General features: G+C 44.6%; 1 protein-coding gene across 4 annotated transcripts in view; it reads left to right on the top strand.

Moving 5' to 3' along the window:
- PRUNE2 (prune homolog 2 with BCH domain) overlaps positions 1-25,552 on the top strand; it is a 270,865-nt gene that overhangs the window by 219,631 nt on the left and 25,682 nt on the right. For 3 of the 4 annotated variants that reach the window (XM_042911941.1, XM_042911942.1, XM_042911939.1), the window contains exons 10-13: positions 11,032-11,111; positions 12,725-12,928; positions 21,557-21,730; positions 24,761-24,769. In XM_042911941.1, the coding sequence (XP_042767875.1) occupies positions 11,032-11,111; positions 12,725-12,928; positions 21,557-21,730; positions 24,761-24,769 (467 nt within the window). The remainder of the gene's footprint in view (positions 1-11,031; positions 11,112-12,724; positions 12,929-21,556; positions 21,731-24,760; positions 24,770-25,552) is intronic. The other variant, XM_042911940.1, reaches the window with a different exon arrangement.

Genomic DNA, 25,552 nt, shown 5'->3' with positions numbered 1-25,552 from the left:
TACATTTTCTTTATGGCTGCTTTTGTGCTACCGCAGTGTTGCCTAGTCTCCCCAGCGACTGTGTGGCCTTCAGAACCTAACATGTCTCAAAGCCTCTACCACACCCTGCGGGTCAGCAAATATAATTGCTTGAGCATCTTTGCATTGGAAGAGTATCTATGGAGGCTCCTGTTCATATTTCTGGCGTCTGAGTGTGTCCCCTCTTTTTTTTTTTAATTTTTTTTTTTTTGTTTTGAGACAGAGAGAGAGAGAGCATGAGCAGGGGAGGGGCAGAGAGAGAGAGGGAGGCACAGAATCCGGAAGCAGGCTCCAGGCTCCGAACTGTCAGCACAGAGCCCGACGCGGGGCTCGAACTCACGGACTGTGAGACCATGACCTGAGCCGAAGTCGGACGCTCAACCGACTGAGCCACCCAGGCGCCCCTGAGTGTGTACCCCCTTGAACGTCTGAGGGAAGGGAAGTAAAATTAAGTCAGGGAAGCCATTGCGTTGTGCTGTGGGGGAGAAGAACCCTCGTGAGCGTATCTCCTCAGGCAAGGGGAGGGCAGAGAGGTCTCCACAAAGGATAAATTCCAGGTAGTGTTGAGCTGGTGAGATGGGGGGGTGGGCAGGATTGTAGGAGCCTGGGCCAAATGCCGTCACTTGGTCATCTGCAGAAGGCGTCGTCTCCAGCAACTGAAGACCGGCTTCAATTCTAAAGACCAACAGTTGTCCGTATCTCCTCCCCACCCTTGGTGAGAACCTCTCCCTTGCTTAGCCACGCCCACACTCACATGCTCCTAATATCAGGAAGGAGCTTTTAAGGTTTTTTTTTTTTTTAATTTATTTTTTTTTATTTTAGAGAGAGAAAGGGAGCATGTGAGTGAGGAGAGGGACAGAGGGGGAGAGGGAGGGAGAGAAAGAGAGAGACAGAGAGAGAGAGAGGCAGGGAGAGAGAGGGAGAAAGAGGAAGAAAATCCCAAGCAGGCTCCTTGCTCAGCAGAACCTAATGGAGGGCTCGATCCCACAACCCTGGGATCATGACCTGAGCCAAATCAAGAGTTGGATGCTCAATCCAGGAGCTTTTATTGTTGAGGTAGAGGGCTCAGTAAACGCTACCAGGTGATTTTTACCTAATTATGTTTAGAGCAATTGCTTCTTTATAATATCATTTCTGTAAGGCTCAACTAACTTTTCTAAATTATGTTTTAAAGAAACCTAACTTGTTAACAAAAGTAATTTGTCGGTAGAGAATTTTGATGACCAAGTTCTGATACGTCGTGAGATATTGGGAGGAACATTTCACCAGAAAAGCAGGGAGCCTTCACATCTAAAGGCGCTTATTCAATAGTTATTTCTCCTTCTCCCCTACGTGCTAGGCTCTGTGCTAAGCACCACATGAAGTCTTTTGCCTATGTGGAGGGAGGGATAGGAGTGGGGAGGCATGGCGGGCTGGGGGAGTAGACAAGTTATGAACAGGTGATTGTAAAAAGTATGAAAACTATCCAATGTGAAATGAGCACAGGAAACTATGGCCCCTGACCCATCTTTGTGCATTGGGGGTGAGATCAGTACCTGAGATGTCCAAGGGGAGTAACAAGATGAGCAAGATTAGCAGGACCAAGTAGGGAGTGGGCAATAAGAAAGGAGGCTCTGATTTGGCATGGGGCGGGGGGACAGACCAGGAAAGCCTCGAGACCTTTCCCTTCAGGCAGTGGGGAGCACTGAAGGGATTTAAACAAGAAGGTGAGATTGAGACAGATATTCAGTCAGTGATCTGGAGGGCGTGGGGAGGAAAATCAGAAAGAGAAAAGGGGAAACGGGTTTCCGCAAGGAAGCAATGGACTTGAGCGTTTACCCATTGGCATAAGTGGCATTAGCGGTGAGAATGGACAGGAGAGGTGAGGCGAAGCCAAGGGACTGGATGGTCACCTGGATTGGGAAGAAATGGTTAGAAAAGAAGGGGAAGTAAGAACGAGTGTTGGTTTGGAGGTTTGCGTGCTCAGGTAATAGCTAGAGACATTCACTGGGACGTGGGATGTGGCAGCTTGCTTTTACTGGATGATAAAGTATCTCAACATTTAGCAACACAACAAATATTACATATCACAAGTGCATTATAAATATCAATAACATTATATATTATATACATATAAATAACAAATCTATCACAACTATCACACAACAGATGTTATTCTTTCACGGTGTCTGTGTGTCAGAAATTCAAGAGTGTGATCAACTAGGTGGTTCGGATTCCGGAAGTTGCTGCCAAGGCATCAGCTGGGGCTACGGTCATTCGGAGGCTCGATGGGGGCTGGAGGAACTTTTTCCAAGTGGGCCACTCACATGGCTATTGGCAGGTGACCTCAGTTCCTTCCTGGATTTGACCTAGAAGCCTCAGTTCTAGTTCAATGGATATCCAGTGGATATCCAATGGATATCTCCCTAGGGCGGCTCGAGTGGCCTTACAACACAGCAGCAGACCTCTCCCAGTGAAGGACCCGAGAAAGAGTAGAGAGGAAGCCACGCTGCTTTTTAGGACCTACTCTCAGACATCACACGCTGTCCCTCCTGCTTCATTCTGTTCTTTAGAAGCAAGTCACTAAACCCGATCCAACCTTAAGGGAAGGGGAATTAGGCTTCCACTTTTGCAAGGAGCGTCAAAGAATTTGTGGACGTTTTTTAAAACCACCCCGGAGACTATAGGATGTGGCTCATCTGTGGGGAGGAAGATGCTGGATACCGTTTTGCGCCTGTGGAGTTGGAGACGCCTGGGAGTCGTTCAGGCTGTGGACGGAGAGTCCCTTCATGAACAACTACATTCCCGTCCTCAGGGTGAGATGATGTCGCTTAATTTCATCGTCTCAACAACACACAAATGACTGATCTGTATCAAGGTCTTTGAAAACACACGAAGAGACAAGGGCATAAGCTTCCCAGGCAGGAGGTGGAATTCTCCACGCATCTCCACTCCCGGCCAACGGTTCCGTTGTTACTAAATGCAAATGGTTGCAAAGGATTTCATTATCGCTAAAAGCAAATGGCGGGAAGCGATAGGATGGTCTTCTTTTCCTGCTCGGTGTTCCTCAACTTTAGTGTTCCTAAGATTTATTGTAAAGGATTTTATACACAGAGGATTTCAACCACATACGTTATAATTTAGGGAACAGCTCAAGAACCTTATCCAAGGGCCATTTGGACCACAAGTCCCCTTTGCCACCTGCAGACTTTTAGAATCTGACCCTGGGTAAGGAGACTGCATTGTGTTCCTCTCCTCTGAGGACCCGAGAAATGATGGCACGGCTTGTGGGTTTCTGCAGAATCTCTAGAGAAGTTGGTATCTGGGCGAGGGCCCAATGTTTGTGTCTTTCACTTTGTCATCCGCTTTCCCTGTCATCACCCCTTTCTTATCTGCCTCTGCTGGCTGGCCCCTAGGGGCCACAGCGCTTATCTGTTCTAGGGTAAGGAAGCTCAGCTGAGCAGCTAATTGTTGCCAAGAGCCTCATTTTATGGGCTGAAACCCAGTTTCCTGTTGTGGGACCTAAGCTCCCTTCCTTTCCTTGGGATCAGCGTGATTAAGCGGAGTGTGAAACCCAGGGCAGCCTCTCTGGCTTGCCTCCCACTTGAGTAATTTGGTAAGTGCCCTGGGGTTCACAACATGGCACCCATTCTTACCTTAAATTGTGCAGCCTACTTTATCAGACAAGAATCCTGAAACGGCAGTCCTCCAACCTGTGGGCTTTAAAGGGCTAATTTACCTACTTAACAAAGGAAGGCAAGCACCTCATGAAAAGTTTTGTTTGATTTTTCTTTTTTCCCTGTCTCGCCGTTTCTAGAGGAAGCCACTTGAACAGTCCGGTATATCTTACTTGACCAGAAGGAAACCGGGAGAATTTTTTTAGAAACTCTGACGTAAAGGAACTCTCTCTTTATGTAATCATTTCCCCAAAAATAGCCAAATATAACCATATGATATTTTTCTAAAGAACAATTAAGGTCTTAATCTGCTGTCCTACCTCTATGGAGCTATATTTTTTAGTGGCCAATCTTACAAGAATGATTATACTCCAAAAGGGTTGCTGCGTACTTCTGGGTGTTTATGCCCATCAGGAAACATTACCATCTAGAAATGCTAGATGTGTGTGTGTGTGTGTGTGTGTGTGTGTGTGTGTGTGAGACAAATCTTGGTTCCCTGCTCCTTTCCTATTAAAAAGAACCTGATCTCAGGCAAGGCTAGTCCTACAGCAACAGTTAAGTCCTTCCAGATTCAGTCATGCTGAAAGGATGTAAAATGTAGAATGGGCTTACCTCTGTACCTGGTCTAGGAAGTGCGTTTCACTGTGTCCAAAAGTTTTGTGTTTGCGGTCATTCACTAGATGACTGCCTAGTGCCATGCGACTGCATACTAGCTGCTTTATAAAGTCCCAGAAATACAAAATCAACCAATGCACGTGGAATCCACTCTCAAACTGGAGAATCACTTATGTCACTGTCCCCCTGAGTTGGTATTCATGATCGTGAGAGGTGGTACACAGATTTAACACAAATAGCATCGGATCACATGAGAGCGCGGTTCTTTTTTGGCTTCCTGGGTTGAGTTGAACTCCGGGAATTCAGTCCGTTTGATTTTCTAATATCCGAATTCAAAACGATTTGTTTTCTTCTAGGAGTTTCCTTAGCTGCCTTCACAACTTTTGTTTCATGGAGCTTTGCTGTCGGTTATTTACAAATGGGTTTTTCGGTTTCCAAATTGTCTTTTCATGATTGATTTCTAGATGTATGTCCCTGAAGTCAGAGATTATGGCACATGTGATTCTGACTTCTGGTATTTTGTGAGACATTCTATATAGTCAGTTTTTGTAAGTTTGAAAAAAAAATTGTGTACTTTTATTGAGCACAGATCTATTAGATCAAGCTATATTATTATATTCAAATCTATATCTTTATGCCTTTTTTTCAGATTGGTTTATAAATTCTTGAGAAGTCTATTGAAATATTCCCACACAAAATTAATTTTTCTTATAACTTACATTCAATGTTTGTTTTATTTTGGGGCTGTTGTTGAAAGCATATAGGTTCTGGATTATTATATCTTCTGAAGAGTTATTTCTTTTACTGTGAAATAATAACTTTCGTAAAGTTTAATAATGCTTTTCTGCCTAAAATGTATCTTGTTTGATATCAGTAGTGTGATGTTTGCTTTCCTGTGGTTAATATTTTTCTGACAGTTTTTATGTCACTTTATTGTCAACCCTTCTGCCTCATTGTATATATTTTTAATGTTTATTTCTGAGGACAGAGAGCACAAGAGGGGGAGGGACAGAGAGAGAGGGAGACACAGAATCGGAAGCAGACTCCAGGCTCCGAGCTGTCAGCACAGAGCCCGACATGGGGCTCAAACCCGCAGACCGTGAGATCATGACCCAAGCTGAAGTTGGACGCTTAACTGACTGAGCTACCCAGGCGCCCCTTTTCTGCATTATTATTTTTAGAAGTTCCTTTTTGAAGCAGCCTGGCTAGTCAGGGTAAGTGACACTACCAGCTAAGCCCGACAGCCTCAGATCTCAGTGCTTTCATACAAGAAAGGTTGAAAAATTATTCCTTAATCGCTACAATCTCTTTCATATTGTTCCTTTTCAGCAGGGGGACTTTTATTGCCAGTTCCTCTGTCTACTGCATCTGATGGCAATCCCTCATAGTGTTTTTTCCCTTGTGTAGTTTGTAGTTTGAGTTTTTTGGCTTTGGGGTTTTTTTGGTGTGAGCTCATCTTTCAGAGAGATGAGATTTAATTTTAATCTCTTGACTTGGGTTACCTACATCATTCGGGTAATATAAATTGAAACATGCTCGGCGTACAAGTGCATGCCTAATTCTTACAGATTGCTTCTCATTTTCCATCCAAGATTCCAGGCAGACTTGCTTTCCAAGGCCAGAGACTAGAGTTTCCTCTCATCCCCTTTTCAGTAAGGGGGCCGTTCTTTAAGGTCCACCGCTTTCTTTAGAAGTTCTGATCTAGGCCTTTCTTCCAGCACCTGGAGGTCACTTCTCCTGGGGAGCCCTAAAGCCTGTGTCCAGTCCAAAATCCTGTGGGCTACTTTCCCATCAGCTTTCTGGAGTAACTCTGTTTCTGTCACCTGGGGATTTCCCTTGGTTTCTTTCAAGTTTGGAAATGTATTAATTACTTTTTTGTTGCTTTATCTCATACAGCATGTCTTTGTATTTATAATGATACAGGGCTATACTTTTCAGGACACTAGTCTTTTTTTTTTCTAACAGAGTGAAAGTCTTGAGTGAAAGCCTTGGGGTTTCTACCTTGAATTTAATAGCATCATTTTAGTTTTATTATATTTCACTTATGTGACAATTTTAGGCAAGTGACACTAAGTTTCCATATATACCTGATACAAACCTTCCTTTCAAAATAAATTTACCTAACTAACATAAGTCAATTTAAAGAAAAGCGTTAAGCAAATTAACAGGCGCTAGATGGAAAAACCATCAAGATGATATAGAAATACTCGAGTTTAAAAAATAGCTGAAAGCATTTGATGCCCTTCTGAACATTAAAAATATTCTTTTGTGTGTGAGTAACCCAGACAAGATGTATATCGTCCACATGAGCCTAGGTTGAGAAGGTGGGAAATGGAATTCCCAAATTAGGGCAGAGTGAGAGTCAGATACTCCCTTCAAAATGAATAATAAAGGCCAGCTGTACTAGTCAGAATGGGCTGGATTAGGATGTGGTAAGAAAGAAACTCAACATCTCGGGCAAACCACAACAAAAATTCCTTTCTTCTTTACATAGTCCGTGAGCTTTAGTGGGGGCCTCTGCTCCTCATAGCCACTTGGCCACAACCGGACAGCGTCCCAGCTCAACCACCAAGAAGGGAAGCAGCCCATGATACCTACGCACTGGCTCCTACCTAATTCTTCTGCCCAGAAGTGACACCTACCACTTCTGGTCTCATTCCCTTTGTCGGAGCAAATCACCTGACCACCCTAATTTCGAAGGAGAGCAGGAAGGTCCAATTTTACCATGTGCCCAGAAGGCCAAGAGCCAGAAATATTTGGTGGAGAGCAGTAACGAGTAGAAAACCATCCAGCAAACAAACAGTCTTGGATCCATCCTCTAGATGGAGACGTGGAGCTGAGCATCTGTTTGAGAGGTCGGCCATGGTAGAGTCCCACTTGTATTTTACAATTCCCTCAGCCCCTTTGGTACCTCCATTCTGTAGACAGAATACCCCAAATTGAGTATGGCTATGGATGGATGAGGAAAAATATTTACCTTCACGCTGAACAGATTTGTTACCCAATAGATCCCGAGAGGCATCCACTATTGATCTTAAGTCTGTCTTGCTCAACTGCCAGCTACTCTGGTTGGCCACGTCATTTCTATAAATATTTACAGATCCAAGGCATGAATGTGGTTGAAGTATTTACAATGAACACAACTAGTGTTTCTTTCAGGTTTTTGCCTCTAGGCTATTTTGGTTCAACTTTCCTTCTCTGTCCCCATGGTTTCCTAAAATGACCCTATGGCCTTCTGTAATAGCCATGGTCTGAGAGTCCCTCTTTTCTGATCACCCCTGACTACAACCTTCAGTTTTCCCTTCCCCCTCTGCATGCTACTGCTGGCCTTCTAGCACCTTCTTAACAGGATCCCTGCTCTGTGTTGCCAAAAAGTATTGAGAGACAAAGGCTCTATTCACTAACGTCAGTGAGTTCAGAGCACTAATGGAGTCTATGGAGATTTATGTCATACTGAAATTTTCTCTCGCCTGGGTTAATACCCAACCTTAATTGTATTTTGTCCAACAATGGCACATACTTCAATTAAATCACAAATATTATGTCTAAAATGAGGGAATGTAATACGTTAGACTTAGTCAATGCTAATTTACAGAGTACTCATATGTGTATTATATTTATTCTCCATAGTCCCTGGGATATTAGGTATTTATTATAATCTCGATTTAAAATCACAAAGGTGGTTGGACAATTTTCTCAGGGCCTATCAGTTTGTCAATACTAATGGAGAATTAAAATCCAGAACTATACCCTCAGATCTGGGACTCTTAAAGTTATTCCCTGGATGTTTCCCATAACTTACAAACATTAAGAAAACCTACAAAACTATTTTATTTATTGAAGCATAGTTGACACACAGTGTTCCATTCATATCAGGTGCACAGCATAGTGATTTGACACCTGTGTATGTTGTGCTGTGCTCACAAGTGTAGCTGCCATCGGTCACTGTTACAACACCGTTATATTCCCTGTGCTGTACCTTTCATCCCCGTGACTTACTCTTTCCATAACCGGAAGCCTGTGTCTCCCACTCCCCTTCACGCATTTTGCCCATCCCCCATTCCCTCCCCTCTGGCAATCACCAGGGTGTTCTGTGTATTTGTGGGTCTGTTTGTGGTTTTTGTTGGTTTTGGTTGGTTGGTTGGTTGGTGGGCTGATTTTTAAGATAAGTGAGATCATGTGGTATTTGTCTTTCTCTGGCTGATTTCACTTAGCACGATACCCTCTGTGCTCATCCATGTTGCCGCAAATAAAACCTACAAAAATTTGAGACTGATACTATCTACCTATTTTAAAGCCCTCATATTTATTTTTGGGCTAAGGCCAAGCACCCTTATGTGCACCTTTGTGTGCTCTATGAAATAGGTACAGCTATGATGTCTTTTTTTTTTTTTTTTTAAGGTTGACTCATAGAAGACTAGAGGAAATAACGTACATGTGCATTTAGGTAATTTCAAGCTCAGTAATTCAACGCATATTTATCGGGTATTGACTTCTACCAAGTGCTGGAGACATAACAGTAGAGACAGACATGGTTCCTGTCCCATGAAGCTTCCAGGCCAATAGAGAAGGCAGTCAAAATAGATGATAGAAAGAACAACAATAATAACGGATCACGTTTTTTCCCTTTTCGGGTTACTTTTTTGGCATCGTGCCTTCTCCCTCTTTTATTGGTGTCAAAATAGAGGAACAGAAAGATTAGATAATTTGTCATATGACACACAGTGAGTGATAGAACTGAGATTGGAATCCAATTGCTCTTAAATAGCAATTTACAGATACTACAGGGTGCATGTCAAGGAGAACACATACAGATTACTTCACATAACAGGGGATCGTGGTAAGGAAATCTGAAAAGCTCCACCATCATGGAAAACCATCCCGCTGGGTCCCAGGACTTTCAAACCTGGGGTCTAGCACAGGCCTTCTCTTTGCTCACCCCCCCCCCCCCCCCCACCACCCATTGCTGGACAATTGGTTTGCGGCCACCCAGTACGGTGTCTCTGTTTGACACTATTTTCCTTGTTCCTGCCAACATATTATTGCCTTTGACTCCCACACCAACCTCTTGCTCACTGTCTTTCTGCCAGGGTGCAGGAATTCGTTTTGGAGAAGACACAGGATAGAAGCCTCAGCAAGCGTATGGAGATAGAAACTCCCCGACATTGTGTCTTTGAAGGGCTCTTTGGGGTTGATGGGTAAACGCATGGACATTCACTTGTCTCAGAGAGCAGCACTGAATTATTGGTGATAGTCACTATTTTCACCCCATCGTCCCATCTCCGCAGGAATGAGGCTCATCTGTTCTGTTCCTCTGTATCCTCAGCACATAGTCGATATTCACTACATACTTTTGAATAAATGAAGCAAGTACAGTAATCATTAGAGACGTAGAATTTTGTTTTTATCATGGTGCTTTACTGACAAGAAGAAGTTTGACTTGGGTCCTGGAGAAGTTAATCATCCAGGTAAGCAGATTCCAAATTTAGTAGACACAGATTCAAGTGGAGAAAAGTGTCAGTAACAGGGAGGGATTAAATTTAGAATGCTAACACAAAGGTTTACACGCTTAAATTTAGATTAATGTCTCTATCACAAGGACTAACCCCAGATGAGTGAAGTTACATGGAAGGCATCAAGAAGAACAATGTATTGGGGCGCCTGGGTGGCTCAGTCGGTTGAGCGTCTGACTTTGGCTCAGGTCATGATCTCACAGCTCGTGAGTTCGAGTCCTGCGGTGGGCTCTGTGCTGACAGCTCCGAGCCTGGAGCCTGCTTCGGATTCTGTGTCTTACTCTCTCTCCGTTCCTCCCCCACTCACAGTGTGTCTCCTTTTTTCAAAAACAAATAAACATAAAAAAATTAAAAAAAAAATAAGAAGAAAAACATATTATCACGACCAATGGGGATATACTGAACAAGGGACAGGAGGTAAAAATAAGTCAAAGGGGATTCACTATGAACAGTAGTCCTATGAGAGCATATGCATTTGTCACAATTTTCTCCAGCATTTTCCTGTTCTCCTACCCTGGGCTTACATATAAGCAGTCCTGGCCTCAATACCGTTTAGAGAGAAGAGATAATAGCTCATTACCAGAACTGCCTTCACCAACATGTAATTCACGGTGAATCTTTAAATATTCAAAGAAGGATAGGAAATAACATCAGTTGGTACCTTTGCAGGAACGTTAGGCACTTCACATTGATTGCTTAACTTTTCAGCAACTCAACGAGGTAGGGGGTATATCCCTAATGTCCTGATAAAGAGAGAGCAGCGGAGTATGCTTTCTCTGCCCAACAGCAATTTAATATGCTCAGATTTACACACAGGAAGAGAGCTGTACGAAGTCGGGCCTGTCTTGACTCCAAAGCACGGATGTTGCCTTTGTTGTTGAGGAAGTATGAAACGCCCACCTGAAGTATATTTTATTAGTTATTTGCTTTTCCTGTTTCTGATTTTGTTTTTTTTCCTCCTGTGGTGTGTGCTTACTTACACGAGTTGGTAGGAGAAATGGCTTACTATGTGCACAGAATAAAACTGGTCTCCATGGGTCTTAGTCCTCCATGGGTCTTAGTCACAGAAAGTCTTAATTCTCAATGGGGCCACTTACACTAGCCCTGGCGCACATACTGAGGTTATTCCAAGGGAGGTGAAAATGTCATCCTGGGATCTCTGGGCTGGCCTTTCAGAGAAAGATAAATCCCATACGATTGTTTACACGCTCTGCTTTGCTCTTTTTCAGACTGCTGTCAGAGGATGTAGGCATGGACGTCCCCCTGGAGGACGGAATGCTGAGTCCCAGTGCTGCAGACATGAGGCCTGGTGAGAGGAGCCTCTCTTCATTTCCTTCAGGGGTGTTCTGTATCCCAACACTGCCATATTCAGTGAGAGAACCATTCCCTAGGCATCCAACTTGTGATTTCCGTGATAAAAGTGAAGGGAGAGAGAGAGAGAAAAAAAAAAAAATGTGCGAGGAGGGTGGTAGGCTCGATTTGGTTAATTTCAGGGTTGACGTGAATACCGATGCTGCCTCGTGGGGGCCGCCTTTTCCCTCCTGGGCCACAGCTGGAATTGCCAGTGTTTTCAGTTCCTGGGATAAGTAGCTACCCTATATCATCATACCAAATCCTAGCTCGCACCGAGGCTCACCATATTTGTACTTGACTGTCAGAATGTGTACAATTGAAAATGTGATGTCAAGAAAGCTCGGTATCCTGAGTGCTGAAACAGACAAACAAAAAGCCCTTACACACCACAGGTGTATAGCTCACGGCATATCCAAAGAGAATTTTAAATTTCCAGTTGCCTCCTATTCAGGCTTCGTACTGAGGTCACCCTTTGCACCGTACCAGCTCCAGGATCGTACCAAGATCCTGAGCCCTGATGTTATCGGCCAAGCCTAGAATGGAACATGAAAAAAGCAAGTCATTTTTTTTTTTCTGTCCAAGTATTTAATAGGGCATTTTTCAAGATACTAGTCATGGGACATAATGATTTTTAAATGTTCCGTCTATGGTCAAATAAGCCTAATAGCCACCGTATGTCTACACCGCTCTTGAAGGTTCACAATGCACTTTGAATAACACAGGCATTAAGGCTATGGTTGTCCTATATGGTAGCAGTTAGCTACATGTGGTTATTTAAATTAATGAAAACTTAAGATAAATGTGGAAAGTTCAGTTCTTCAGTTGCACTGGATTCATTGCAGGTGCTCAATAGCTACATGGAACCCCTCATCACAAAACATTCTTTTGGAGAACACTGCTCGGAGAATTCCTATAATACAGAAACCCAATGTTTTTCAAACTTATCAGCCAATAGAAGCTTTCTTCAAGTATAATACATAAAAACATTACATGGAACACAGTTTGGGTGATGGTCTATACAGAGGAAAAAATTTAATGAAAAAGAAACAGTGTCACCTCCCTTAGGACAAGAGCCGAGTTAGAATTCTAGAATTGAGAGGTATACCAAGATGACTACAGATCATACCCAGAGTTGTCAGGAACTGAAGAGAAGTATTTGAGGAGTAACTATGAACATAATAGATGAATAAGTAAAGTTCATAGCCTTCATTCCATAGGAGTGATGTCTGCACGAACCATTATGAGATCTATGTAAGCTTAGCTGTTTTTCTTATGCATCATAAAAATTCAGTTCAACGTTACGTCAGTGTCAGGTTCTTCCACCTAAACAGGATAGTTCTGAAAACTGGCTCCCACTTTTTATGTTTATGTGTCCAGGGCTGATGTGGCTGGGATAAGCCCAGTCCTGAGGCCCGCTGGTCAAGAAAGGGATGTCAATGGCATATAAGGATTTTTAGCAGGTGTGCCTTTGCTTAAGGGCCTTAAAAATGTTTTTCACTGGGGCCCACCCACTGTTGGCAGCCGCGTATACGGTCTAGTACTTGATGTTGCTATTTTTTTCCTCTTTAGAACCTCCCAATTCTCTGGATCTTAACGACACTCCTCCTCGCAGGATCAAACTCACTGCCCCAAATATCAATCTTTCTCTGGACCAACAAAGTGAAGGGTCTATTCTCTCTGATGATAACCTGGACAGCCCAGATGAAATCGATATCAATGTGGATGAACTTGATACCCCCGATGAAGCAGATTCTTTTGAGTACACTGGGCACGGTAAGTTGCCAAGTTGTCAAGGCCAAAGTTACGTGAGAAATGAAAGATTATTTAAGTGGCACGAGGAACAGATGTCCCATTTGTTTGCTGGTGGCGCCTTTCTGTGGTTTCTAGAATCTTCTCTTTGCATCTCAGGTCATAGGCGGCTGTGATTGACAGTTTAGAGCGTGATAGCACAGGATGGTTCACAGAGGTTGTACACAGCCATTGCTCCTTTGTTAAATGCTTGTTCTCAGCAGGCCTTGTGCTAGGCACTGGGGTTGTGAGAACACCATTACATGCTGCGTTATAAGAAAATTAGGGCTGGGTTTGCAGAAGCAGAGAAATTAGAGCTTACTAGTTTCTTTGTACAAGCGCCCACTATCTGGAATGTTCTTCCTTGAAGTCCCTTCCATAGCCGGGTTCTTCTCTTTATTCAGATCTTAATCAGTTGCCATCAGAGACCTTCCTTGACCTCTATAATCAAAGGCGCCTCCCACACCCACCCACCCCACCCCCCCACACCCAGTCACTTTCTATCCCTCTACTTATTTAAAAAAATTTTTTTTAATGTTTATTTATTTTTGAGAGAGAGAAAGAGAGCGTGAGCAGGGGAGGGGCAGAGAGAAAGGCAGACACAGAATCCGAAGCAGGCTCCAGGCTCTGAGCTGTCAGCACAGAGCCCGATGCGGGGCGCGAACCCACGGACGGTGAGATCATGACCTAAGCCGAAGTCGGATGCTTCATCGACTGAGCCACCCAGGCGCCCCAACCCCTCTGCTTATTTTATTTTCCCTGTGTCAGTAATTAAAACCTATCATTTAACTATCGGGTTGCATAGTCTGCTCTGCAGAGGCAGGGACTTTATTAGGTTTGTTGCTATACGTCCAATAAAGCAGGAAGGAGGGAGGGATGACCTGGGGGTGATGGGAGAAGAATAAAAAGGAAGAAAAGTAAAAGTTGGTGGCTCAAACACCGACATTCCTGATAGGAATCTCAGTCTCGTGTCGTTCCTTCTCTTGCTCAGTAAAATCGGGTTTGTTAAGAAATATACAAACACAAAGCACTTGCTTTATAAAATGGCATTCCACAGTTTCTGCTTTACAGGGTGGCGTTTATAATATTTGAAATTCAGAGTGAGAGTATCCTGGCCACAGCTACTCCATTATGAAAACTATTACCGTCAAAAAGGGAAACAGCACAATGGAATGATGCCCTGATGCCTACGGCCGTGCTAATTCCAGCAGCATCATTTGTAAGAGAACGTAATTAGGAAATTCATCAAATTAGTTGAGTAACTCAATCAATGATCACTGAGGCCCCGGGACTCCTACCATGACGAGCACAGATTCAGACCCTGCCTTCACAAAGGATAAGGCTTTATTTCCTCAAGTTAAAAAAAAAAAACTGGCCAAACTACTGGTACTGTAGTTCCTGATGTGTAAATAGCGATTTTATATTGCATTGGTACTGTGTTCTCGCATTGCTGTAGTTATCTGGGTGTTTGACTCTGTAAGTAGAAATACACAAATGGAAGGTGAAAGGGCTTGAGTTCATGTTCTTTGCCACCGTGTCAGAGACTGATCCCCAGCTACTCTGCCCACCCCAGCCTCCCCCAGCCGCCCCAGCCCTGTTCCTGCTGAGAGATGCCCACGTTGTAAGAGTCACGCCTTGACTCCAATCCCACAGAAGACAGCTGGGGCGTGAGCTGGTCCCTCCCTCTCTCCCCCTGTACCTCCCCGTTGTCGTGGAGCTCCGTGCCGCACCACATCTGAACCTTTTATTTTTATAAATAGCAAAAGTGCTAAGCAAAGTGGCGGTGGCTGAAAAAGCTGGTAATTAAAGCTGTCACTTGCTGACATCGTTTCCTTGTATTCAGCTGACAATGTTTTGTTGAAAGAACCAGTTTACCAACCACAACCCTACATTTAGGTCTTAAATTCAAAGGACAGAATTTTAATGTAAGTTGACTTTTAAAGCCCTCTTTGATTTTCAAATATAAGATGTATATCCGGGCCCTGTTTTAAACAAACAAGAACGTGAAACGTTGAAAACACAGAAAGCCATCTGAAGAGCTTTGTTTTATAAACCTGCAGATATAGATAACAGACTGTGTAAGAGAGAGGACGACATTAAAGTTCCAGCTTACAAAGTAAATGCCTGAAAGCTGCATGTTTGTGGGTCTCTTGCATTTTGAACCAAGTGTATGCGTTCTAAACACAGTTGGAGTTTTGAAGGCAACAGTGTTTCAAGATGTTTGGTGAGTGATTCACTTAATGAACCCTTTCGTAGTGCTTACCATGTGCCAGCATTTGCGCTAGGTGCTTTATAAATATTAAGTATTTTATAAATATTAAGCATTTATATATGTTAAGTATTTTAACCCTCAGCCCCGGGAATGTCCGCTGTATGGGTAGGTATCATGTTTGCCCCATTTTAGGATGAGAACACGGAGGCACAGATAGCTTAACAACTTACCTGAGGTCAGATAGCTGGTAAATGTCAGAGCCAGCATTCGAACCCGGAGCTGTTGTCCATGACTTTGGGGCCATGCTGCTTCTCCATAATATATTGACTGTGAATAAGAGGGGGTCTTTCACTAGATGAGGCTGACACACGCAAAGCCAAGCCTGGTAACCTACCCTTCCATTTATTTACATGTCTTTGTAGCCAGCCATTTTCATGACTCCAGGGCTCTTACCTTACCCAGCCCTTGAAGAACTCTCCTGCCATTTGCCTGTTTTATTCTGTAGCTGATAACCAAATATTCCTGGAAGATTGTTTGCCCACGTTGTGGTTTTACTTATGAAACACTTGTGAATCTCACTGTCAAAAAACATTAAACTGGCCTCCACTGCTATAAAATTTTCTTTAATAATTGTGTCCGAGGGGTTGGAAAATATCATTTGAAGGACTGATAGAATTGAGCTTGACTTCCTTTGATATTTACAAGTGCCAAAGATACTAAACATACGAAGATGCTGAGGGGGTTAGGAGGTCAGCCTTTCAGAATAAGGGAGAGCTGAGCCTTGTTATTAGAAACATGCTTTGTTATATTAATTCTCGAAACTTAAAAATATCCTAAGGTTGGGGCGCCTGGGTGGCTCAGTCGGTTGAGCATCCGACTTCGGCTGAGGTCATGATCTCACAGCTCATGGGTTCGAGCCCCGCGTCGGGCTCTGTGCTGACAGCTCAGAGCCTGGAACCTGTTTCAGATTCTGTGTCTCCCTCTCTCTGCGCCCCGCACCCCCCCCCCCTCATGCTCTGTCTGTCTCTCTCTGTCAAAAATAAACATGAAAAAAAGAGTTAAAACAAAAATATCTGAAGGTGAGAAATATGCACTATTTCTGCTTTCCAAACTCACCATAGTTATTTTTTGCCATAATTCAGGTCTCAGCAAAAGCATTTCACACAAGAAATGGAAAAATGATCAAGAATTTTAGCCTGAATACTTCTGATAAGAATGTTGTAAGAAACATTCGCATGCTTTTTGTATTATTTTCCTCCTAGGCTCCTACATAATGTTTAGTGACCTCACCTGAGCTCCCTTTTCCCAAAACTCACCCCTAACAACAGCCAGTTTTGGTCTGAATAAGGTGCTCCAACATTTTTTTCCAGATAATCAGAGCCTGCAGGTGAGCAGCTTGTAAAATCAGTTCCGTGTTTTAACTCCACACCTAAACTACTCACGACTAAAACAAGTGTTAATCTTGTTTTACCCACAAGCCACCTCGGGCCAGATGGTGCGGTCTGAAAGGACGATTTTCTTGGCGCTTGTGTTATGCTGAGTTTTATCTTCAGACAAACTTCCTGCCTGCTCTTTGACACCAAAAGAACTTTACTTAAAAACTTCCCAACTCTATACAGGATGTCTTTCCTCTAACGAGAGGAAGTTCAAACAGGGTCTGCTAAGGTGATGCACATCATCAGTGTCTGATCACACTGTGGAAAGCTGGTCCCCGTTCCCAGAGACACATCCCTGCTGGAGGCCACAGCTAATCCCACCTCTAGGGGATCCCCTTTACACACCAACAATGGATCCCCCACGGTGTCTGTACAGCAAAGGACGTTCGGGAGCCTGTGTATCAAGCCATCTCTCAAAAGACAAAGGAAAGGGGCGCTTGGGTGGCTCAGTCGGTTGAGCGTCCGACTTCGGCTCAGGTCATGATCTCACGGTCCGTGAGTTCGAGCCACACGTCGGGCTCTGGGCTGACGGCTCAGAGCCTGGAGCCTGTTTCAGATTCTGTGTCTCCCTCTCTCTCTCTGACCCTCACCTGCTCATGCTCTGTCTCCATCTCAAAAATAAATAAACATTAAAAAAAAAAAAAAAAGACAAAGGAAAATGTTCCTCCCTGGGGCCTAATTGACTTCAACCGTCATCGGGGAGAAAAGCTGGTTACTGAGGAAGGGAGACAAAGAAAATTTCTAAGCATTTCTTAGTGAAGAGGGCATCAGGCCAAAAGTTAAATTTGGAGGCCCTGGGGCCAGATAAGTGAGTCCTGAGGTTTTTGAAAACAGAAGATGATGGCTTGGGTTGGGGGGAGAATGGTAATTTAGAGTAAAGTGGAAGAATTAGGATCTAGAGGAGATTGCTAACTCAAGGGAGTAAATAAAGCCATCTTTGCTTCTGACTGGCTTATACGGTTGACTTTTAGAAATGAACACTTTGAGAATGTACTGTGCACCCAGCTGTTAAATAATGTGTTTTGCCCATTTATATCAACCAGAAAAAGGTGGGGAAGGAAAAGGAACTCCAGCATCTTGCCAGCTCTCATTCTTTGAGGCCAACAGAGATAGCATTCCATAAAAGGGTCCACACTTTTATGCCAAAATGAGTAATAATGCTTGTTTAAAAACATCAAGTGCAGGAAAAGTCTTGTGTATTTGTATATATACACACTTTTAGGTAGAAGTGCCCGTTCTTACTATGAAACAAGGACCAAAAAACGTAGAGACGAATGTAAACAGATTCAACTATATAAAAATACTAAGTTTCTGTTTGGAAAAAAAAAAAATCAATTTAAAAGCTCAGCACAGGGGTGCCTGGGTGGCTCAGTCAGTTAAGCAGCCGACTTGGGTTCAGGTCATGATCTCAGGGTTCGTGAGTTCGAGCCCCATATCGGGCTCAGTGCTGACAGTGTGGAGCCTGCTTGGGATTCTCTCTCTCTGCCCCTCCCCCACTCTCTCTCTTTTTCTCTCAAAAATAAATAAACATTAAAAAAAAAATTAAAGCTAAGCCGAAGCAGGAAACGAATTGCAAACCATGACAAAAGTTCTACATAAAGAACTTCAGCAAATCTGTAAGGACCACAAGAGGCAAAGGACCTTACAGGTGCCTCCCTGTCAGCAAGAGAAATATAAATAGCTAATAAACACTTAAAAGTGTCACCTTCTTTAATACTTAAAGGAATACAAATAAAAACAACAGACCGGTTTCACCATCAATTGTCAAGGGGTAAAAACTTTAATATCCTCCAGAGTTTTTGGAGGAAAACAACTCCTCATATATTTTGGTGTGATACACTCAAGGACAAAAATATCCATAAAAACGTCAAGTGCTTATAGTGTCTGACCCAGCATTCACCTGCTAGAAAGTTAATTTACAGCAACACGTGCACAAATGAAGTAAGATAAGCACAAAGATACTTATTGAACCAAGTCCTCTATAAGAACAACAAAATAGAATAAAACTAAAGTTCTATCACTGTGGGATTGACAAACTAAAAGACATCGGCAAAATGGAATACCCTAGGGCTACTCTTTATTTTCATTTTTATTATTATTATTTTTTTGTTTTTTAAGTAGGCTCCATGCCCAATGTGGGGCTTGAACTCACAACCCACGAGACCAAGAGTCACAGGCTCTACTGACTAAACCAGTCAGGCGTCCTTCTGGGGCTACTTTTTTAAAATGAGCAGTGTTTGGGGCGCCTGGGTGGCTCAGTCAGTTAAGCATCTGGCTCTTGGTTTCGGCTCAGGTCATGATCTCACAGTTTGTGAGTTTGAGCCCCTCGTTGTCAGCACAGAGCCTGCTTGGGATTCTCTCTCTTTCCCTCTTTGCCCGCCTCCCCCCCCGCCCCCCCGGGCTCTCTCTCTCGTTCTCAAAATAAATAAATAAACTTTAAAAAAAAATTAAATGAGCAGGGTTTAGGGGTGCCTGGCTGGCTCAGTGGGAGGAGCATGTGACTTTTGATCTCAGGGTTTTGAATTTGAGCCCCACACTGGGGATAGAGATTACTAAAAAAATAAATAAATAGGCTTTTAAAAAGATGAGCAGGCTACAGGGCACCTGGGTGGCTCAGTCGGTTGAGCAACCGACTTCGGCTCGGGTCATGATCTCATGGTTTGTGAGTTTGAGCCCCGAGTCAGGCTTTGTGCTGACAGCTCAGAGCCTGGAGCCTGCTTCCGATTCTGTGTCTCCCTCTCTCTCTGCCCCTCCCCCTCTCATGCTGTGTCTGTCCCAGAAATAAATAAACATTAAAAAAAAAAAAGATGAGCAGGCTTGATATTTGCTGAGATGCAAAGAACCCTAGGCTATATTATTAGATACGAGCACATTATAAAAGAAAATGTATAGAGCATGTAGAATGTATAGAATAATCATAAATAGGGTGGGGGGTATGCTCGTGTGCATGTGCATAATAAAAAGAATACAGAGCAAACAATAATGAGTGAGAGCAGGACTGGTGATTATTGCTGTTTTCATGGACGATTGTCTGTACTGTTTGTACTTGTGTTAGCATTTTATTTTTCCAACCAGAAAAAAGAATACGGCGTACAATGTTTTTTAAGCGAGGTAGCCCGATCAAAGCATGCAGAAAACAAAACAGTCACCCCACACTGATCACCTGGGTCAAGCTAGAGCAGGCCAGCGAGTCCCAAACAAGGATAAAGAGGGGCTGGTGGAAGGTGAGCTCGCTGCAGGGCAGAGCATGCATGTACAGGAACATTGAAGACAAGCCCACATCAGAGCCCAGAGCTCTGAGGGCGCGGAGGCCAGATGGAGAACAGAGTCCCAGGAAGGAAACTAAGATGAGCGTCCAAGGGCCCTCAGCCAAGAGGAAGGGAGAGCAGGAAAGGAGTCCAGACAGGGAGTCCAGTGCAGATGGATGGATCTGCACCAGTGATGCGGAACTTGGGCTGCAACCAAAGGTTGCTGCTTTCCGTCCTCGGTAAGATGAGGGGCACTGGCGGGAAGGCAGAGGAAGCCAGAGTGAGCCTGCCTGTCTGGTCGCTGTTGGTGTTGGCAGACAAGGCTGGGACGGCTTCCCAACTGGCTTTCATTTTGCAATTCTAAGTCACAGATAATTAGACACGTTTGAGTGTGTCTTGAGGAATCTTCCAGAACATGATGGCTTTGTTGCGGTCCCCTTACAGATTACCTGTATTTTCAGGAACTGGTCCAAGCTTTCCTCTATTTACCCAGCGGCCTCAGTTTTCACTGGGTGCTCTGGGCAGGTTTCTAAGCTAAGCGTGGGGTTGGTTGGTGAAAGTGAGTAACAAAGGTGGTTCACGCACAATTTTCAGGCCCAAGGAATTCGCAGCCTCATGGTAAAATGAAGAGAATGAGACAGTCACACATGCAGGGTACAGCGCGATAGCAAATTACTTCAAAGTCAGCTTTTGCGCGGGCAGGTCCATTATGCCTACTCCTCTGCCTGATGCGTGGTAGATAAGAATAATATTCGTATTATCGAAGTGCCATAAAATAAATAGAAGTACAATGTAAATGAAAGGTCTTTTCCCACGAATGAGAAAATAAGAATGATCGTACCTCACAGAATCATCGTGAAGGTTATAACTAATCTTTTTAATCTTCAAATTACTGAAACGTACAGAGAATAACCATTGTTAAACTCTACTCGCAGTTGAAGTAAAAATGGAAACAGCTGCTCTTTCAAAAACTTAACATGGCTGCTTGTTTGGGGATGCACGAGACTGTGTAGTAAATGTTCCCCCGAAGAACGCTCAGCGGGCTTTGGTACTGCCCCATGTACCCACAAATAGGAGTCTTACGAGTTTTTGGTCTCAGAGCATTTCTGGTCTACAGAGTTGTCTGTTTCTTGCTCACTGTGAAATCTTTCCATAGCGTATTTTGAAAACTCCGTAGGAAGTAACACCATATTTCTGCCCAGCTTCACTCCCAGTAGGGAAGGGAGCTCAACTCCTCTGTAAGAGTCTTAGCATGGGGGGGTGGGGGGTGAGGAGAGGGTCTAGGCTGGTGGTATCATCGAGATACCTAACACACAGGATACACGAGGATCCGTGGCCCAAGGAAAATAAAATGACCTGTGCCTGATAAGTAGACTTTCACCCCATGAGGACAGTGTACAGGTCTTCAACCTGTATGTTTAAGGATGAGTTGGTAGCAGCCTATCCACCCGTAGCCCACCAACACAGGGCATCTCTAGCCCTGCATCTGTCCCTACCCTCAGCGTGGCCTTAGCATGGATTTGGTCGTTCTGTCAGTCAATAAACAAGACCTCACTGAGTATCTTTTATGTGGTCGGGAAAGTAATCATCTGCATAAGGGCTGTCTGTGCCAAACAGAGGGTGCCATCAGGTTGACTCTGCCAGGAGATGGCCCGTGGTGGAACTGCCTCAGCTGTGGAGTCTTGCTCCTCAGTCCTGCTCTGTGCTTCCCTTCCAGAAAGTTCCACAGCTAACAAAGATTCCGGCCAAGAGTCAGAGTCCATTCCAGAGTACACGGCGGAGGAGGAGCGGGAGGACAACCGGCTGTGGAGGACCGTGGTGATCGGAGAACAGGAGCAGCGGATTGACATGAAGGTCATCGAGCCCTACAGGAGGGTCATCTCTCACGGAGGTAGTGGAGCTCTTTGCGACTCTGGGAGGTGGCGAGGAGGGCAGCCGTAGTTCTTTACTAGAAAAATGAAAGTAGGGTTCTCTGCGGCATGACACCCTCAAAACCCTGTTCTGCAACCGATGTTCAGGGGACTGTAGAGCCAAGTGCATTACCTCATACGCAACTCAATAAACAGTGAGAAGCCTACGATGCAAAAAATAGCTTTCCAGTGTGAAAACTGCTTTTCACACCACATATCTGACAGCGGTAATCTGTGCAAATTTCTTGAAAACTGCAGCTGTCCAATTAAATAACGTCTGTTTGGAATTCATATGGGTCAGTTGTAGGTTTTTGTTTTTTTTTTTTTTTTAACAGAGTTGACCTACAATGTTGTATTAGTTTCAAGGGCACCACGTAGTGATTCGACAATTATATACCTTATGAAATGCTCAACCAACTGCCAGTTATAAGATAAGTAAGTCATGGAACGGGAAGTACCGCATAGGGAAGCTAGTCAATCATATTGTATGGTGACAGGTGGCCACCGCACTTCTCGTGGTTGTAGGGTTCACCTGAATAGCTTTCGCGTCTGTGCTGCTACGACCCGTAGTAAGGTCGCTACCCCAGAGGTCATTCTAGAAACGAAATGGTCTTTTGAATCCTCTGAGAAGCTTTAGGAATAAGTCTCTTGAGACTCAGCCTGGTCGGTTCTCCCCCTGCTTGAAGTTTGCTTTTCTGTGGACTCCGTTTGCATCTGTGCCTGATGACAGGCGTTGCCAGTGAGAGCCTCCACCTGCTTTAGGGACGGACCAGGGAGAGAGAAAAGCTGTGTGTTCGGTCTTTCCAGTGCTTTCTGGGAGCTCCGGGAGCCTCGCTTGATTTTGGATTCACAGTCAGATGAGCACAAGCACCACAGTGAATGTTGTCAACCTCAGGAAACATAAAGGGCTTTTTTTTAAGTTTTCTGCTGCATGCGCTCGTTTCCTGCAGTCCTGAGGCCCCACCCTAAGCTCAGCTCTTCCAAAAAAGTGTCAGCTGACGAGGCGATTGTTCTCTCTTCGGGGGACAGGGAAATAGCGTCTTAGCGCCGCATTAAACCTGTAGCTTTTGTTTTCTACCAAGCAGAAGGACATTTTGTCTTTTCACACTTCCTTCCACCAGCCAGATTATCCGTCTTCCATTCAGGCACTGCTACCTTCGTGTAAGTATCAGAATCCCCCAGGGACTCCGACCTCGATAGCGAAAGGAAATGCCCATAGGCGCCCCTGGCCACGGCCTTGCTCTGCCCTGCCTCACTGTCTGACCTGCGGTGGTCACGTGGCCCAGGGACAGGTGCTGTGGGGGCAGGAGGCAGTTTGCTCCAAGGGAAACGTTTGCATAGCCCTGCAGAACGAGAGCTGGCCCCATCTCGATCTCGCTGAAGGGAACAGCCAGCCAGCCAATAGAATCGACAACCCCTTTGTTCCACAACCCGCACATCATCCCAGATCTTCCCCGAAGCTCCTACCTCCTCAGTACCACCCACCAGGTATTTGGGGTTTGTTTGCTTTTTGGAAATAAAAAGAAAACCACACAAAGCTTGATTATAAAAGTAGCCTGTGCCCATTCAAAAAAAAAAAAAAAAAAAAAAAAAAAGGTCGAACGAGGTAGAAAAGTCTGTCGAAGTAAATCAGAGTCACCCAGTAGTCCTCTGTGTGTTTACCACGCGGGGTCTTAACTTAAGAGCCCCTTTGATGTGAAAAAGCAACATCACTGCTTCCCAGCGCTCCTGAGCCCATCCGTGTTTTGCCCAAATCAGGAAAGAGTGATTATCATCGACACGGTTGGGTTAAAACACAAAACAAAAAAAAAAACCAAAAAAAAAAACCAAAAAGCCACCGCTTCTGCCTGTCACACACTTGGTGAAAATTCAGCTGACCCGTCGCGGATCACGTGGTTTGCTGTGCCCTCCGTCCCAGCCACCCCCTCCCCTGGCCTTCGCTCCCCTCCATTCTGTGTCGTCAGCTCGGTTTTGTCCATGCGTCTGTCCAGTGTTGTTTGGAACAAACGGCCACCTTTCCTGTCCCCAGCTCTGCCTCGGCCTCCTCCGGGCACTGGCCTGCATGAGTGTGCCCCTGGCTGCACCCATCCGGGACGTTAGCGGGACGCTGCCTCTTGCCACCCCCTGAACAGCTGTTGTGCTCTGTAGGTAAAGACAGTTCAGATTTTTACTTCTGAATTTGCCAGAGCTCGGTCCGCTGTGCTGGAAGCTGACACCTCCTTCTTAGACGCTACTGATGAGAAAGCGACACTCCCCAGATACCAATCTCTTGTGTTTGTTATCCTGGCTTCTGACGAGCGTGTAAGAAGCAGCACTCCATAGTGAGCACGGGTCTTGGGGTGTCTGGCATTTTCCCACGAAGAAGTTCTCCCGTTGAGGCCAACAGGAAAGCAGCAGCTCGATAACTGCAAGGTGGGGGTGATTAAAACCGCCACCTAAGTTTGCTGCAAAGCCAGACTCTGCCAAGGGTCATGCCAGCTGGGAGCATGCGTGAGAGCAGTATCCGAATAATGCAGTCTTCGGCTTTGGTGACCTTGATAGGAGCTATGGTAGGAGGCCTTGGACACCACATAGAAGAACAGAGCTCAAGACCTGTCTTGGCCACTAACTGCTCTGTGACCTTGGGACATGACCTAGCTTCTCAGCCCTCCCTTACCTCAGCAGTCAAAAGAGGTGATCTCAGAGCCGGGGTCACCACCCATGAGCCCATGAGCAATATTCCTGTTATCTGCACAAACAAACAAACAAACAAAAAACCAAAGAGAGGTCTAGGTGGTTTGGATCAACAACAGTGTGGGGTCACTCGGAGGCCAGAAACTGGCTTTTTATGAACTTGGGGACGGAGAATGTATTTCAATAACCATGGACAGTTACACCGAAGCATTATAATGAGAAGTTTCCTTTCTTGTTTTTGTTTTGTTTTGTTTTTTGTGTTTTTGTGTTTTTGTGTGTGTTTGTTTTTTTGGTTTTGTTTGTTTTTTTTTTTTTTTACTTCTCTCATTTCGTTATAGGAGATTCAGGTAACTTCTCTGCAGTGTTGCTGGACAAATGACCCTGGAAAGAATGAGAAGAGTTGCGGGCTGGTGTGTGTGTGTGTATGTTTTGGTTGCGACTGTCACATCCTCCCTCCTCTCTCCATCCCATTTGCCGGCCGGCACACTTGTGTCCCATCCCTCTCATGCCTGTCTGTTCTGCCTCAGGTAAGGTTTGCATTATCGCTCCAGAGGGTCTCAGGAGGCCCCGCGGTGGCATTGCTGATGCACCTCAGCGCACACACCCTGAACTCACCTCCTGGTTACTGAGAAGAGAGCTAAAGTACATGTTTTCAAAAAGCCATCCTTCCAATGAACTCTTCAGCTGCTGGCAGCCGACTTCCCTTGACTAAAGCTGCAATATGCTAAATATTAGCACAGAAATCGGGTTAGCCGACCCCCTCGAAGGCATGTGCGAGGAACCAAGAGCAAACAGACCCATTCCTTCCAGTTACCGCCCTTTGCCAGCAAGGACGATCTGAAATATCTCCCGAGCCTGACGGCAATGGCACCAGATCTTGGTTGGGAAGGAGAACTTCCCCGAAGAAGTCTTTTTCTTCTCGTTCCTTTCTTACGTCTTCCACCGTCTCTCCTCCTCTTCTCTTCCTCTGTCTCCTGCCTCTTCTTCCCTTCCTGCAGCTCCTCTGCCCAAAACTACAAAACTCCACCTTCCCTAGTGAATTTCAGGCATTTTTATATAAAGAGACATTCCTGACTTAGACGATGATCAGGACGTGGCGAGTTGATTCTTCAGTATCCCTTCGAGTTAAT

The sequence above is a fragment of the Panthera leo genome, chromosome D4, assembly GCF_018350215.1.
Source record: "Panthera leo isolate Ple1 chromosome D4, P.leo_Ple1_pat1.1, whole genome shotgun sequence".
NCBI classification, from domain to species: domain Eukaryota; kingdom Metazoa; phylum Chordata; class Mammalia; order Carnivora; family Felidae; genus Panthera; species Panthera leo.
This window is presented reverse-complemented; position numbering and strand designations above follow the sequence as displayed.